This window comes from Pleurodeles waltl, chromosome 12, assembly GCF_031143425.1.
Source record: "Pleurodeles waltl isolate 20211129_DDA chromosome 12, aPleWal1.hap1.20221129, whole genome shotgun sequence".
NCBI lineage: Eukaryota > Metazoa > Chordata > Amphibia > Caudata > Salamandridae > Pleurodeles > Pleurodeles waltl.
The window spans coordinates 351,486,490-351,503,575 of NC_090451.1; the positions used below are offsets into that span (position 1 = coordinate 351,486,490).

The 17,086-nt window shown below is 43.8% G+C and overlaps 1 protein-coding gene across 3 annotated transcripts in view; it reads left to right on the plus strand.

Annotated features, from left to right (window-relative positions):
* The window catches only part of CEP89 (centrosomal protein 89), a 1,116,496-nt gene that overhangs the window by 44,311 nt on the left and 1,055,099 nt on the right, over positions 1-17,086 (plus strand). For all 3 annotated transcript variants that reach the window (XM_069216542.1, XM_069216544.1, XM_069216543.1), the window contains exon 4: positions 1,980-2,175. In XM_069216542.1, coding sequence (XP_069072643.1) covers positions 1,980-2,175 — 196 coding nt within the window. The remainder of the gene's footprint in view (positions 1-1,979; positions 2,176-17,086) is intronic.

Genomic DNA, 17,086 nt, shown 5'->3' on the forward strand with positions numbered 1-17,086 from the left:
TCTTGGCAGGCTAGATTCACAGATGGCAGACTCCAGGTGCAGAAACAGGGTGTTTCAAAGTTTTATGCCCCTGAGATTTCAGATTAGGAAGCCAGCCTACTAGCTCTTGAAGTCACTCTGGGTTCTGGGTTCATGAGAAGCAGGTTCAGTCCTTCTCACCCAGGCAAAAGAGCAGCAGGTCAGCTCAGCAGAGAGGCAGTCCAGTAGAGTGTCAGTCCTTCAGCAGCACAGCAGTTCTACTTTCTGGTAGAGTATCCACAAGTCCAGGAGTACACTGAAGTGGTCGTGTCTGAGGTCCAGTATTTATACCTTGGTGCCCTGGTTCTGGAAGATGGAAGAAACTTCTAGACAGTGGCTTTGAAGTGCAAGGAATTCCCTGCCTCCCCTGGCTTCAAGCTGGCTGGAGCGACAGGTAAGGGTCCTACAGCCCTTTGTATGTGTACAGGACACAGCCTATTCAGAATTATAACTTAAAATCTGACTTCATCAGAAATTAAGACTTTAAATTAGGATTCCAGAGACGCCAAACTTGAAAGGTACATCTTTGCCCATTTGGAAGTTACACTTATAAAATGTAACTAGCTAACTCCATTGTTATCCCATGGGAGAGATAGCCCTTGCAGTAGTGAAAAACAGATTTAAGAGTTTTTCACTACCAGGACATGTAAAACTCAAACATACAGGTCCTACTTTTTAAATACTCTATGACATCCAGGGCCTACCCTATGGGTATGTATTTAAAATGAAGGTCTGAGTCTGGCAAATGGTTTATTTTGCTAAGTTGAAATGGCTGTTTAAAACTGAACACTCAGGCTTTGCAGTAACAGGCCTGAGATATTTATAGGTCTACTTAAGTGGGTGGCACAATCAGTGCTACAGGCCCGCTAGCAACATTCAATTTACAGGCCCTGGGTACATGTAGTGCACCTTACTAAGGACTTGTAAGTAAATTAAATATACCTGTTGGGTATATGCAAATATTACCATGTTTTAGGGAAAGAGTACAAGCACTTCAGCACTAGTTAGCAGTGATAAAGAGTGCAGAATCCCAAGGCCAGCAAAAACAAAGTCAGTAAAAACATTAGGTCTGAAGATAAAACGTTAGGGGGAACCACGACAAGGATGACAAGTCTAGCAATGGCTTTCGAAATGTTAGGTTCTAGATCTTATCTATAATACCATGCACATTTCCATCCACACAATACAAGAACAGTTCAGACAGTCTCCTAACATAGAAGCATTCAGTGAACCTATTTCAGCTCTTTGCTTCCTGCAGCATGGATAGTTATGATTTTCTTATTAAACTTTATTGCGATGCAGTGGTCTCAGCTTTTGATTTACTAAAAAGTATATTTATGATCATAATGAAAACACAAATAACCCTTCATTTACCAGACTTGAACCTACCTTAGCTGGAACACATGGTAAAACTGTATAATATAACTACATTCAGCATAAATGTCCATCTCCCTGTGTTAGGAAACAGCCTTAACAACGTGGCTCGAGTCACGTTGTGCCTTTACAACGCGGACTGAACCACAAATGTGTCTTTACAACGCATTCCTTTACCACTCAAGTCATTACAACGACTTGCCTTAGGGAAAGTGTTGTTGGACTGATGTTGGACTTTAAGTCCAACACTTTCCCTACTGTGGCGCTGACTGGAGTTGGAATAGTAAACTATACTATTCCTAAGTCTAGCGCTTTCCCCAAGGCAAGTCGTTGTAATGGCTTGCGTGGTAAAAGAATGCGTTGCAGAGACTCATTCGTGGTTTGGGCCGCGTTCTTAAGGCAGGCACGCTATAGACCTGCGTTGTTCCGACACACAACCCCCTGTGTTAACTGTGTATTTATTCTGTGACCTCTCACTTCCTGTACCAAATATGTTTGTCTTTTACTTTTGCGAATGTCCCAGTGTTTGTCATTCTGTTATTGTCTTGAGGGCCTGTGCACCTCCTACTAAATGTATTTTATTGCAGGGAAGGCTGGGGGGATCACAGTAGCCAGAGACTCCATTCACCATCATCATATTACTCAGATGAAGAGTTTCCTCATGAAGAATTTGTGGAAAACCTCACAGATACTGAGAGAGAGCCTTCACCACATGTTTTAAAGGGGTCTGATGAAACTCGATCTTCTACTGCCGTGTATGCTGTCATAAACAAAGGGTTTATGGTATGTACTTTTGAAAGTCATAATTCATTTTATTTACATCTTAACATTTTAATGTCCTTATTTCCTCTCACCATTTGTAAAAAGCAGTACAACAACTTCAATCCAAACTCTTCCGGTTTATTGATTCCAAAACACACAAATATACACAATGCATTAAGATACTATAAAAGCGGTTCAAGCACTAAAGATTCACGAAAAACATCTGATACTTTTTCCTTGGGAATTTTGTAGAAATATTTAATACAACATTATAATGCTTTGCAGAGATACTTATAGATATTGATATCATATCTCACAGTCTTCCAGTTCACATCTTGTACATAGTGAAGCATGGCCAAATCATGATTCTCTCCACCCCCGCCCCCCACCACCCAAGGCACCATTGCCTCGCCTCAGGCTATATAAAAGGAGGAAATAGCTTTAAAGCACAAATGTATTCAATAATATAAAAGGCATACCATATTGAATTTCTTTCGAACATTATTTGGTGAATAAATGCTATGTCCTGAGAGAGTTCAAAGTGGCACAAGGTGTTAAAATGCAAAAAAACATTGATTTTAATTGAGTCGTCGCTCGTAGGCTTGCTGATATCACAATGGTTTTTAAAAAAACATACAGGTCTGAAATAGAAAGATGCTTCTACTCTATATTCTATATATGATATTTATGGAGAAAGGTAATTTTGAAATATAACTTCAAAGCAGATCAGATTATGAATGTGGCTGTGGTTCGGGAATGGTTAAAAAAAAATATATAGAAGAAAAACATTAATGGAGCATTCTGGTAACAAATTCAGGTTATGTAGGAAATGGATGGGGGGTGTAGTCACTTACATGCATTGGTGGGGAAATTGCAGCTACTGTGGGAGGATAAATTGGAAAGTCAATGTGGTCTGTCCTCAGTAGCTTAGTTTATGTGGTCTGTAAATGCAGTCCTACTGTGCAGTTCGAAAATTCCAAAATCACCTAATCTTGTTAATTGTGCATGGATGTGAAACATGCCCGTGACAGAATATATCACTACCAGGCTAAACGGGTGCTGGAATTGGAAATTAATGTATTTGAAAATGTCAGCCATATTGGAGTAGAAAAAAGGCATATTCCAAAGAATGGTAGCATATAGTTCTAGTCTGATAATAAATATCGGTACCAATCAGTGTAGGAGTGAGTAATTCCTACAGCACGACTTCCAGGACATAATCTTTGGTGTCAAGGACAACAAGTCTTCGTGTTTATTTTGTCCTTAGGGCAAGTGGGCCCAACCCCCTGTGTTACAAACCCTTTTGCTGCCAGTCCACAGTACCACACTAGGGATCAGGAAAGGGCATTGTCTGCAGTTAAGGTGATATTTGTGTTCGTATGTTAATGCTGTTCGAACTTGTACTCATGGTTCATTAATGCAAGGCCTTTATTTTTGGGGAAAAGAGCTCTAAGGATATGTTGTAAGCTCAGACTGCACTGCTGAGAGTAAAAACTTACTTTAGTTGGGACTGCAAAAACCTGTGTTGGGAACCTTTTGAGCTAGAGAAAAAAATCCTAACTTCAGTGAAATGATGAGTACCTCAGAGGACAGGGTAGTGGAGCGCGGCATCACCCCTTACCTTAAGCTTCCCCACAAGCAGTTAAGGACCCTCTATAAAGGGTACATGTTAAAAACAGGCTGAAACTCTACCACTGCAAAGCTCCAAGAGATACTGGGGGAACTTGAGCAGGCCCATCTTTCTGATGAGGCCACTGATCCTGTAAATCAGGATCCAGGCAGCTCAAGTGAGGAGGAAGAAAGGGACCCTCCACCACTTGAAAGAGAGGATTCTGCACCTCCAAGTTTCTAGGACACCCTCCACCCTTTCTAGTGAGAGTGACTTAGGGTCTTCAAAGTCCAGAACAACACTCTCTGAAGAGGGGATTGTCTTACAGAGCTTAGCTAGGAGACATGCACTGGAAGTCAGAATCCTAGCCACAGAAAAAGAAAGGAGAGAAGTGGGTTTAGCACCCATGGATGGTGGCAGCAATTTCATAACTAGGGACAGTCGAACACTTGACCCTAAAATCCCAAAAGGGGCTGTCCCCAAATATGAGGAAGGTGATGATATCTCCAACTGGTTCACAGCCTGTGAGACGACCTTTATAGCCAGAACACTTGATAAACCGCATTAGGGCTCTACTCTGTGGAACTGTTCTCAAGAAGGTGCAGGGATAGACTCCTGACACAGAATGAGGCAGATGCAGGATCCTATGACCTCAGGAACAATAGCCTGATTGAGGGCTTTGAGCTTAATCCTTAGGAGTGCAGAATTAAATTCAGGGAGACTTGTAAAATGCAGTCTGTCTTGGATTAATGTTGTGGCCTTCTCAGTAAAAACACTAGGTGGCTGATTAGAAGATAACAATGTGCATGATTTATGAAAGAGCATCTGTTTAGTAATTGTGTGCAGGAAAAGTTATACCAGGTCCTCGTAGACTTAGATCCACTTTTTGTTTGAGGTTGCAAAGAAGGCAGACCACTGAGTCAAAACAACGGTGATGAAAACACACACATTTGTGGGTGGGGCACATGGGGGGTGGGGGGGCAAGAAAGAGGCCAAAAAGACCCCAAGAGGAGAAGAGGGTAACCAAAACAAGGAGAAAAGTAAAGAGTCTTCAAAAGGACCCCAAAAACCTGCACAGGAGGGTGGGCCCCAAAGACTCCTCACAGTCCAAACTGTGGGTTCAAAGGGGAAAAACTGGGATTCCAAAAAGGCTTGGTGTCTTGATTGCAAGGCTTTTGGACACCAAACTGGAGAACTGACCTGTGCCCACAAAAAATGCCTCTAGTGCAACTGCAGTGAATACAGTGGTAAGTCTCCAGGTGGGATTCCAGGTAGGCCCTGACCATGTCAGTGAGCCTGCTGACACATCTTTAGTGTCAGAGGGTGGAGTGGAAGTAGTTGCCCTGTCTGTCTGGCCCAGTAATCTGGAGCGATACTGACAACAGCCTCATATTAAAGGGTTTCAAGTTGAAGCACCGAGAGACACTAGCGCCAGTGTAACCATGGTGACTGAGCAACTGGTGTCCTGAGACCAGTATCTGACTTGTGAGGCATACACAGTCCTTGGCACTGATAATCAGGCTAAGGTACATCCCATGGTGATTTTATCCTTTGAATGGGGTGGGTTACTGACCAGAAGAAGGTGGTGGTGGTATCTCCTGCAATCCCTGTGCAATGTCTGCTAGGACATGATCTGGAGTCCTCAGCAGTGACTGAGGTAGAAAGAAAACCCAAAGCATCTATGCTGGGTATCCCTGAAAGTGTAAAAACAAGAGCACAAAGCAAGGCCCAAGGTGAAAAAGTAGAGTAGGAGTCTGGAATAATGGCCCAACCTACCAAGAGGAAAGGCAAAACGTTTGGGAAGGCAGCTTCCAATCCGACACCAGACCAGGTCCCTTCTCCTCAAGGCGAAGCCCCTGTGGCCACAGAGGGAACTGAGCTTCAGGAGCTTGGGCCTTACACAGCAGAGCTCTTGGGAGCAAGGGGACCCTGTATGGAAAATCCGTGCCAGGGCATAGCACCTGCCCCACTCTTGAAGGCCTGAGACAGCAAGCTGCTGATGAGGAAAACACTAGTGGCTCCCACAGGACCTATTGCATATAGGAACTCCTTTACAATGAGGCCAGAGTTCCCAAACCTGGTGCCATTACGAGAGTGGTAGTGTCTCAGCAGTTTAGAGAGTTTATCCCCATTTTGACCTAGTCATCCCCCTACTGGGTATCTTGGGCAGGCAACAATATTGAGTAGGTTGGTAAACCACTTCTACTGGCTAGGCATGTCTCAGAAGTTACAAAACTCCTTCACCTTCTGTGTCTCCTATTGAGCCAGTGGCTAGACAGGTGGCCACCCAAAAGCCCCCTTAATTCCACTTCCAGTGATTGAGAGTCAAGCGGACCGACTACTTTCCCTACCCTTTCAAAGGGAACCCCAAACGGCATCAGGGGAAAGATTTATACTGGTTGTAGTGGATCATGCAACCAGGTACCCTGAAGCAATTCCCCTGAGGACTACTGCCCCTGCAGTAGCTAGGGCGCTGATTTGTGTATTCACCAGAGTGGACTTTCCAAAGGAGGTGGTGTCAGACAGAGGTACGAACTTTGTCTGGTTACCTAAAGCACATGTGGGCTGAATGTGGTGTGACCTGTATGTTCACTACCCCATATCATCCCCAGTGCAATGGTCTTTAACAAGACACTCAAAGGCATGATTGGCGGACTCCTTGAACAACTTGGAAGGAAATGGGATGTCTTACTTCCATGTCTGTTCTTGACTTACAGGGAAGTGCCTCAGAAGGGAGTAGGGGTTTCTCCCTTTGAACCTTTGTTTGGGCATCCTGTGCAGGGACCACATTGTCTTATAAAGGAGGGCTGGGCGAGACCTCTCAGAGAACCAAAGCAAAACATAGTGGACTATGTACTTGGCCTTCGCTCTAGAATGTCTGAGTACATGGAAAAGGCATCCAAAAACCAAGAGCTCTAGAAACTCCGATATAACCAGAAGGCTGCACTGGTGGAGTTCCAGCCAGGGCAGAAGGTATGGGTTTTGGAGCCTGTGGCTCCCAGTGTCCTCCAGGACAAATGGAGTGGGCCCTACCCATCTTAGAAAGGAAAGGGAAAGTCACCTTCTTGGTGGAGTTTGGCTCCTGCAGGAACCCCATAAGGATGATACATGTAAACCACTGAAACTCTTTCATGACCGAGCTGAAATGACCATGACAATGAGTGGACCTCTCACTGATCTCTCCCGCAACCCAAATGATCGCTCAGTTGAAGGAGTGGTCTTTTTAGACACCCTCACTGACCTACAGCAGACTGATTGCAAGCAATTTGTGCATCAGTATGCAGAGCTCTTCCCTTTGACCCCTGGTCAGACTACATGGTGTTCCCATGATGTGGTCACTGGCGACAGCTTGCCTTACAAAAATTAATTGTAATGACAGTCTGATCATGTCAGAGAGCATCAATGGTGAGGTCTGCAAAATGCTGGAATTGAGTAATTGAGCCCTCTGAGAGACCGTGAGCCAGTCCAGTTGTTCTAGTCTCTAAACCTCATTCCCAGCATAGAAAGGAAGGCATGAGTTTTTGTGTGGACTATAGGGGTCTCGATGCTCGGATCAAAACAGATATCTGCCCAGTTCTTAGGGCTGATGGACTTACTGACAGGATAGGGGCAGCCAAATATCTCAGTACTATTGATCTCACATCAGGGTACTGGCAGATAGGTCTGACCCCTGAAGCAAAAGAAAAATCCTCATTCTCCACTCCTGATGGGCATTCTTATGTTATGCCATTTGGTCTGAAGAATGCCCTTGCCACCTTACAACAGTTAATGAACAAAATTCTTCCTGTGTTAGAAGACTTTGAAGCAGTCTATCTAGATATTGCTATCTTTAGCTCTACCTGGCAGGATCACCTGATCCACCTTGGGAAGGTACTTGGGGCTCTGCGAAAGGCAGGTCTCACTATCAAGGCAAGCAAGTGCCAGAAAGGGCAGGGCCAGGTTGATTACTTGCTCCACCTTGTAGTTGGAGGATAAGTTCAACCACTGCAAGCCAAGATCCAGACAATTCTCGAATAGGTAGCTCAAACAACCCAGAGTCAAGTCAGGGCATTTCTGGCTTGACTGGCTACTATAGAAGGTTTGTGAAAAGATATGGTACCATTGTGGCCCCTCTCACAAAAGTATCCTCTAAGAAAATGCCAAAGAAAGTGAACTTAGCAGTCAGCTGTCAAAAGGCCTTAGACACACACCCAGAAGGAAGCAATGTACTCAGCACCTGTTCTAAAAGCTCCAGATTACACTAAGCAGTTTATTGTGCAGACAGATGTCTCTGAACATTGGACAGGAGCAGTCCTGTCCCATATCAATAATGATGACCATGACCAACCTGTTGCTTTTATTAGCAGAATGTTACTCTCCAGAGAGTAGCGTTTTTTAGTGCCACTGAGATGGAAGCCCTTGCTGTGGTTTAGTCACTGAAGAAGCTGAGACCATAGTTGTTTGGTTCTCACTTCCTAGTTCAAACTGACCACATGCCTCTCAGATGGCTAATGCAAATGAAAGGTAAAAATCCCAACTGTTAGGGTGGTTCACCTCCCTGCAGGGAATGGACTTTACGGTGGAACACAGACCTGGAACTGACCAGGCCAATTCTGATGGCCTTTCCAGGTTCTTCCACTTAGAAGATGAAGACTTTCCGCTAACCAGGTCCCCGGTACCAGATCTCTTTCCCTAAACTGCATAGTTGTATTGCACAATTAGCAAACTCTTTAGCTACCACTGTAGGTCCTTAGTAAATGGTATCCCTGATGCTTTGGGCCTGGGGTACTAAGGAAGGTCTCTGAAGGCTGCAGCACCAATTGTGCCACCCTCATGGGCCCCTCACTGACCTCACACAAGTGCTGCCATTCCAGACTGCGTGTGTTGGTGCATACTAATTTTAAAACACGACCTGTCACACACCCCTGTGTGCCAGGCTTCTATCACTGCATGTGCCAGGTCTAAGTCACCCAAAGGCAGGGTGCACCCAGACACATGTGAGTGCATATATGCGTGAGCAGGTATGCCCCTGCTTGGTCTCTGTCATAGTAAGTGCACAGGGAAGCCATTTTAAATGCATGTGCTGGACACTGGTCATTATCAGTTCCCCAGCTACATAATGGCTTCTCAGAGTCCTGGGTTGTTTGGTATTAAACATCTCAAAATAATAAACCCTCACTGACCCCAGTGATGGATGTATGAAAAAATGCACACAGAGGGCACCTCAAAGGTGCCCCCTGAAAACCTACCCAGCTACTGGTGTGTTCACTGACTGATCCAAACCAGTGCAGTCATCCAAGACCGAGTTCTGGCCCCCTGAGGTGAGGGGCAACGCTCTGAGGCCCAGAACAAGGGCGTACTCTGGGCGGTGGTGATTACACCTCACCCAGAACAGGATGGACATTCCAGGGCGGGGAGCTTCAAAGGTCTTGCCGCTTTTGAAATACAAACAAGCTCTCTCCAAATAGTAGAGATAACCAACCCTCCTGTCCTGACCCCACTTGTGGCTCCAGCAGAGGCGGTAAAATTAGTTATATTAGGAGGTGTGCCCACTTCATGCCAGTCCCACCCGTAAGGTGGACGAGCTGAAGTGGACACTATTTTTTTAATTCCTTGATATTATTTGGAAGGTATTAAGCCACCAGGGTAAGGGTCATGCCCACTTCCCAGTGGAAGTGGTCATAGAAAGGGTGTAGTCACCCTAAAGGTGGTCAGCCCATTGGCTACCGCTTGGCACTCCCTGTAATGCCCATAAATGGAGTATTTAAGTGGCACCCCAGAACCTTAGAACTCGTATCCTGGCTGCCTATGAAGAGGAGGGATAAACGAGAGTCTCCCCTGCAGAAAAAGAAGAGGAGGAAGAAGAAGCAGCTGCCCGGGTACCAACCCTTCTGGCCTGCCTGCTGACCTCAACAGACTCTGCATAAAAAGACTCGTCCTGCAGCTGCAGTTTCAAGAAACCCCAGTAGGCCTGCCTGCCTTTTAAAAAGACTCTGAATCCTGTGAACAGCGGACCTGCTCTGAAACAAAGTACCCAACCAGGACTCTGTAGGCTAGAGACTTGACACTTGAAGTGACTGCTGCATTTGAAGACCTCGCCCAGTGAGAAGCCCACCAGGGGTGCCAGCAGGGCTCCCCAGCTGTCCTGAACCAGAGTCTACCCGAGTGTCCCCATTCCTCGACTCCTCCAAGTCTCCTGCAGCTCCTGCACGCAGGCCACCTCTCCTATAGCCTGGTGGTGAGAGAAAACTCGACACCTACAGCAACCACTGCACCCAACACCAACTAGGGAGGACCACTGGTGCTATCTACGTCCCCCGGCTCCCCTGAGCTTGAGTCCACCTTGGTTGACCATCTGCTGGACTCCCTGAAGATGCCCGCAGCCTCAACACGCAGGATCCCCTGACCGCGAGTACTCTCAGGTGGTGAAACTGGACACCAAAGTAACCCCTGCATCCTTTACCCCTGGGCCCTGGAGAGAAGGACCAATGGTGCACCTACCTTCCTGGACATCTCACGTCTTCGACCTACCTGCTTGTCGTCCCCGACTGGCTTCTTAGCAAAAGCCTGCAGCCTGTCTTTGCGAGGACCAAACTCCTGTAGGAAACCATTGGGCACCCAATGTCTTTCTGCACCCGACCGCCCCAGTGCCTCCCAGTGTGACCTGTTGCTGTGGTTCTGATCAGTGCCCAGTACTTACCTTAACTCCCTGAGATTGGCTTTGTAAGTCTTTGTTAGCTCTGCGTTTGCTGAACATTGTTTTTCCTCCATAGAATAACATTGAGAGAACTCTGACACTATAACTGTTTATTTTTTAAACTGCAAAGTATTTATGCTTAAAAGTCTACTTACATGATTACAAAGTTCTTAGGTTTGAACAGAATATAAAAAATAATTGTTATTTTTCTAAAATGGTCACAGATTTATTCTTTGAGTGTCTCATTTATTTCCTCTGTGAATACAACAAATGCGTAACACTACTACAAATATAGCATTAGTCGTATCTACCTTTGCGTCTGTAATACCAATTGAGGATCCACTGGACTCACTGCACAGTGTACTTCATTTTAGGGCACTATACACAGAGCCAGCTTCGTACACTGGAGCATTAGCCACTTGAATGCTCCGGAGTGAGTTATTTCAAAACTCAATTCTCCTGGACTGCTTTTATACATAGAAATAATGTCAAAGCCAATTTCTCTACAGCTTTCACATTGTATTGTAACATCCAGTGAGTATTGGATTATTTCCCCTGATTCTGAAAGGAAGAAATTATATGTCCTAGCAGAACTTCTCAAAGTAAGATGTCTTAGTATGCTAGATCATTAATGTTAGGGAAATGTACCTCACTGTGTTATAGAGGTACATTTTCTTTGATTGAAGACAGTTATAGATTTAGGTTAGTAATAAGAAATTAATTGAATGTGACTAAAAGCAATTATGCCTTTAAGGTAGATAACAGGCATGGATACAATCATCAGAAGTGGGTAGGTAGTGTGGTGCTTTTTTGGAGATAGTTAAATTGGCAAATCATGCACCTGGACTATAGGAGCCAATACATTCTTTGATTAAAGCAATTAAAATAGTGAGCATACATTAATGCATAGAAAGAAGTGGGTACCTAGAATGTTTGGCTTAAAGATGTACAGGTTGATATATTGGGATTCAAGTTTTAAGGATTACTTTCTGAGCCTTGAATATTTTCACATTTTCCATATGAAAGACCTAAGTTTCTTTACAAATCCACAAAGACCTTAAAAACGTATTTTCTGTAAGTTCCATTCCACTAAAATGGTGTCGCTAAAAGGCTACCCTTATGCTAAAACTAGTGTACTACGTCATATTGAGTTCAAACTCTGATAAATGGCAACTGATTCTTAGATTTGCTAAAAGTTTTCAAGCTGCCTTTTGAGTATTTAAAGGTTTTCATAAAACATCAAATTTTCTTGCTTTTGTTCTGATTTCCATAACAAGATCAGATAACAACCTTCCTCGCTGGGTTTTCCATTATTGCAGTTTTAGACACCTCAGTATTACTAAGCTGGAAGACATCACCGACCTTAAGAACATTGATCCTGGTGCTATGTGTTTTAATTTCTGACAGCTTACACTGTTGTGGATAAACACTTCTGTTCTACTGTAACAAATCTGCCTTCTCTGCAAATTCTCCCCAATTGTTTTGCTTTTTCTAGACCCTATTTTTGCTGGTTTATGAACGCTTTGCACATTACTCTTGCGAAACAGGAGCGAAGTGCCCGTGCTCCCCTGTTAAACATAGTTAAGTTGACCTACCTCTGAATAACATTTAACTTGCCTATACGTTTCTACTAAAGGGTGTAGGAAATACACCCAGGGCCTGGAATATCGATGTCACCTGTGAATTGCAGCTTCTATGATGCCACCCACAGGGCTGGTCTATAAAACATGGTTTCATGCCTATTATGCATAGCTTGAGTGCAGCAACCTAAAAACCTGATGTCAAACCTACCAAAATTACCCATTATAACAGCTGCTAAGCAGTTCTTTCAAATACTAATGTCACTCCTTAGTACTCCCTGTCACCAACTATGGAGAGTGCCTGTTATTTAAATTGCAAAATTAAAGGTGGCAAATTCTTCCAGTTACTAGCCTCCAAAAGCTATTTACACCGTCAGATCTGTGATTGGACCATAGAAACAAAATCTACTTTTGACTAACTTTAAACTGTAACGTTTGACAGGAACAGCAAAAATATGCATTCAGTGACTATTTTACATGTTAAACAACCAGTTCATTGGTAACATTTGATTTTTAATAAATATTTAGGAAAAGTAGCTTTGGGAAAGTTGCCTTTTTCTTACCTGAGGCTCTTGGCAGCAAATCTGCATTAGCCTATCAACAGGTGCTTGACCTTAATGAGGTGTGAAAACTGCTCCCAAAGTAGAACAGTGGCTTAGACTCAGTGACAGAGTGGACTAGGTCTCAAAATGATAATTCCATATTGAGATTAGTGGAAAATCAATTTGTTTGAAGCAAGTGCCCTCACCTTTCGGTGACATGCTGCATCATAGGGCTATGCTCCTCGTCAGGCCGGCACTGCAATGCCTGACGGGCCCCACAAGGGGGCTCTTTGCCGGAGATCTTTTGTGAATGATGAACAACCGGTCAAAAACAAACTAATCTAGGATTGGTATAGAGATCGTTAAAAATGATTAGAGGTAAGAAATGCAGTTTATTAGGATATTGATACCTCTGACAAGATTAAAAACGGCATGCGGGAAGATAATAAAATTATGTCTAAACTCCCCAGCAGGACAAAAAGTAATATAAACACTAGGTCTCTCAATGGACGGTAGTGAAAGTACACACAGGGTCCCCTGTGTTACTTTATATAATAGGTCAACATGTTTCTCGCTAGTTAGTCCATAATGATCTAGTGCGATTCATCAGGACCATGACACGTACCTAATCCTTAAGCAATTAGAGACCCATAATAGGGAATATCTGATTAACAGGAACCTGAAATATAGAAGAAAGAGACAATCATCAAAGAATTTCTTTGTATCAAATATCAATGTGTGCGCAATATCCTCAGTTTTAAAACCCCAAACTCGTGAGAGATCCCTTCAGTGACATGTGGCAAAAGCAAATGAGTGAAAAAGAAAACAACACAGCAGTAGGTGCCACAATGCTTACCCTCCATATACTAAAGGACGGACCCCATTGGGGAAAACCTCAGGCTTGAGCGGTCCACTATGGTCTATATAAGCATAAAGAAAGAATACCTTAAATACCGAAAGAATCAGCGTAATGTCATAATGTAGAGTCTAAAAATTAAACTGTGACAAAAAAGGCATGAGATAATATCAAGATTTAGAGGTTACCATGACAAGAAAAACACATATAAATACAGCATCTCATCTTGGTGGTCCAAAGTGTCTAAAAGATTGTCTTGGAGTACTGCTGGGGTCGTGCAGAGAATAGAACTAATAACAGAGCCCCAGCAAACCTCAACAGGAAGGCTGTATTAAGGTAGAGAGTTCGTAACTAACAGGTAACTCGTAACCTGACAATAACAGCACTCCCACTAGGCCATAGTCTCTGGCCGAGCAAAAATATATAAAAATATATACAAGGTGGAAACAAGACATATGTCAGACTGTTGTGAAAACATCGAGGCGGAGTCCCAGTAAAAAAATTCTAAAGCGCGTTAATAATCTCACGCTGTGGCTTTAATACATGGGCGGGAGCCGAAATGTAAAATCAGTAGGGGAGATGTACGTGTCGTGTACCGTAGCGTGACTCGCTCAACCGGTACCGGACCAAGGGCAGTGCGAAGGAGCTCCCACATACTGCCGGGTTAAGTTACAAGATTGACGGCGCGGGAGGGGGCTCTCGATAATTCTTTGACGCGCTCTGCCCGAGTTACGGTCAGCGTTGATCCAGCAATGTGGGACAGCTTATAGGAGGCAGCACGCGAGAGCGCTTGAAAGTGGTTGAGCGAGTCGCACTACGGTACTTTTTATTTATATATATATATATATATATAGATATATGTGTGTGTGTGTGTAACCTAGTGGCAGTTGCCACTAGGTAGTTATAGTTAGGACTTAGTTTCTATAGAAAAAATGTTTTTTACTTGCCTATAGCTTTGGTGCCAGTTGACGAATCTTTACGAAATGTTCCCCAAGAATTTGCAAGCCACGCCAGCTGCTGTCTGGAAAGTTTCAGGGTGATCTGTCCAGTGGGGGCTGAAAAAAAGGGGGGAGGAGAGTGGAGAGGCCCAAAAACGCTTTTTCTCCATTAATTTTTCCTTATAGATTTTGAACAGCAATAGGGATGAAACTACTGAACATAATTACACCAAATTTTGCAGGAAGGTAGGTCCTGGTCCAGAAAGTGACCTTATTGTTATTTGGTGTGAATCAGTGTTTTTCTTGTAATTAACTTGAAAACACATCTTTACATATAGGGACACGGATGCTCCGTGGACTCGGAGGAAAAGCAATGCCCTGATTGGCTGGCTTCAACCTGACAGAAAAGATGTGGCCACCATTTTGTTTACCACATTGCCTGGGTGTGGGGGGGAAAAAACAGCTTAAAACCATGTAAGGGGTCAAGATACAGGTATCCTGATCCCATAGGACACATGGAGAGGTCGGGACGCCTTATCGGCAAAAAACTGTTTTTTTGTGTTTTTTTTGGCCGATCAATGGATTTGCGAATCCTCCTCTGATCCTTGGGAAAAGCAAGGTCCTGATTGGCTTGCCACAACCTGACACAAATATTAAAGTGTGCTTTTAAAAAAAAAAAACATAGAAATTCACAGAAAAAAACAAATGTTACAGGGACGCCAAAGTTAGGGTCTGAATTTACTCATACAAAAGCATAGAAATTCTGCAGTTATAGTTAGTTTTTTCAAGCAACTCTAATTCGTGCCCTGAGGTTACTATAACTTGTGCTTTAGCCATGCACTGCTAATTACCCCAAATTACTCAATTATTGAAGAAACAACTGTGCATGGCAGGGCGCATGTGCATCTGCATCCTATAACAAAGGCTAAAAATGTCCAAATTACGTTGAATTTTCATTTTAAAACCCCCAACAACTACCAAGATATTTCTATCAAAATGAGAAAAAGATCATAAAATGATCTCACAACCTTTACTTAGAAAGGAAAATGCAAGGGAATGTGAGCCATTCTTAGCCATTAGGCTGCTTTGAAAACATAACTGAGAGAAACTGGCACCATACCTTTAAGACCTCACAGAACCCACTGTATCTCATCATGCCTCACAGGTCAGTTCTTTTTTTCCAGATCCTACTGTTAGGATCCTGGAGCACTGAGCTGTGCTATTTTTTTTGACATTTTGTCAGAAAAATCTCTTCAAGAGTTCGAGTTTCCAACTTTATTTGAAAGTACTACGTATCTAGAGTACAGAATACTTTTTATCTGACAGGAAATACATTTTTGTCTTTGTCAGCTATGCTTTCACTCTTTGTGAATTGCCCTTCTTGTGGTAGAAAGAAGGTGCGTCCTGAACCTCACTCAGTCTGTATCATGTGTGTTCCTGGCTCCTATCGTCCAGATGCCTGCATCTTTGCCAGAAGCTGCCCAGGAGAACGGGGTTTAGGAGAGTGGAAAGCTAGGATCTTCAAAAGTTCTTGGGGAGTCACAATCTACCTCTAAAGAGCCCTTCTCTCACCCTAAAACAGCCCACAGAGGAAGATCTCATGAGAGATATCAGAAGGGGTGATCCCGATCGGCTTTGAGAGGTAGGGCGTCAAAAAGGAAGAAAATACCTGTGTTCGCCGTCAAAGTAAACATTGAAAATGGTGTTGGAACATACTCGCCACTCAATGTCAAAGCACACATCACCCTCAAGGATTCCTTCGACATCCAAACCACATCGTCACTCGACATGGAGACATACATCATCATTTAAGCGTATGTAGGCTGCAAGATTGCCATCAAGGCCCTCATCGCCTTTGACGCCTAAAAGACATAAGCCATTGAGGCACCCATCGACATAGAAGAATGTTGTGCCATCAGAGGATACTCTGCGTTCATTAGTGCCGAGATTTCACCAGCCAACAGCAAGAAGAGTTGCAATCAACAGCGAAAGCACAGTCTACATCATGAAGGCCACCGACATAAAGAGGTTGTTGGATGCCGTTACGGGTACAACTGTTGCCATCTGAATCAGTGAAACCAATGTCTGGTTTTCCAGCTGCACCACCTCTTGAGACGCCACTGAATATCTCTCCACATTTGCTGGAAAGCCTGCACAAAATAAATTAGTGCCTTGTAGGCTGGACTCAAACTATTCACAGATGTATTCCCCATCCAGGGTTACCCTGAGTACCTCCTCACCGAAACATACTCCTCCACCTGCTTTCTCCCTGGACTCCATTAACCTTTCTGGAGGCACACGTGGCTGTGCAGAGGTCCTCACGAAGATCTGGGACAACTCAAAAGCCCATGGTCATACATTGCTAGGTCTACTTCAGGATCTCTGAGATCTCATTGTTCAAGATTAAAGTGTTTGAGAAATAGATCACTCTCCTACTCCACCAACTCTTTCTTTTCCATGAGCGATTACTCTCGGACATTAACAGACACGCCGCCTGCAAGAGTTTCTCTTGTAGATGACATTACAATATTGTAGGAGGCTGGCCTGGCTTATAGTGGGTACTTGATGGTACTTACACCATGTGCCGGGCCAGTTATCCCTTATTAGTGGTGTTCTAGCTGCTTAGGCTGATAGCAGTAGCTAGAGCACAGCAGCTTAGGCTACACTAGGAGAAATGCAAAGCTCCTACTATACCACTTATATCATATAGGTACTACATCATAGGAAGCAC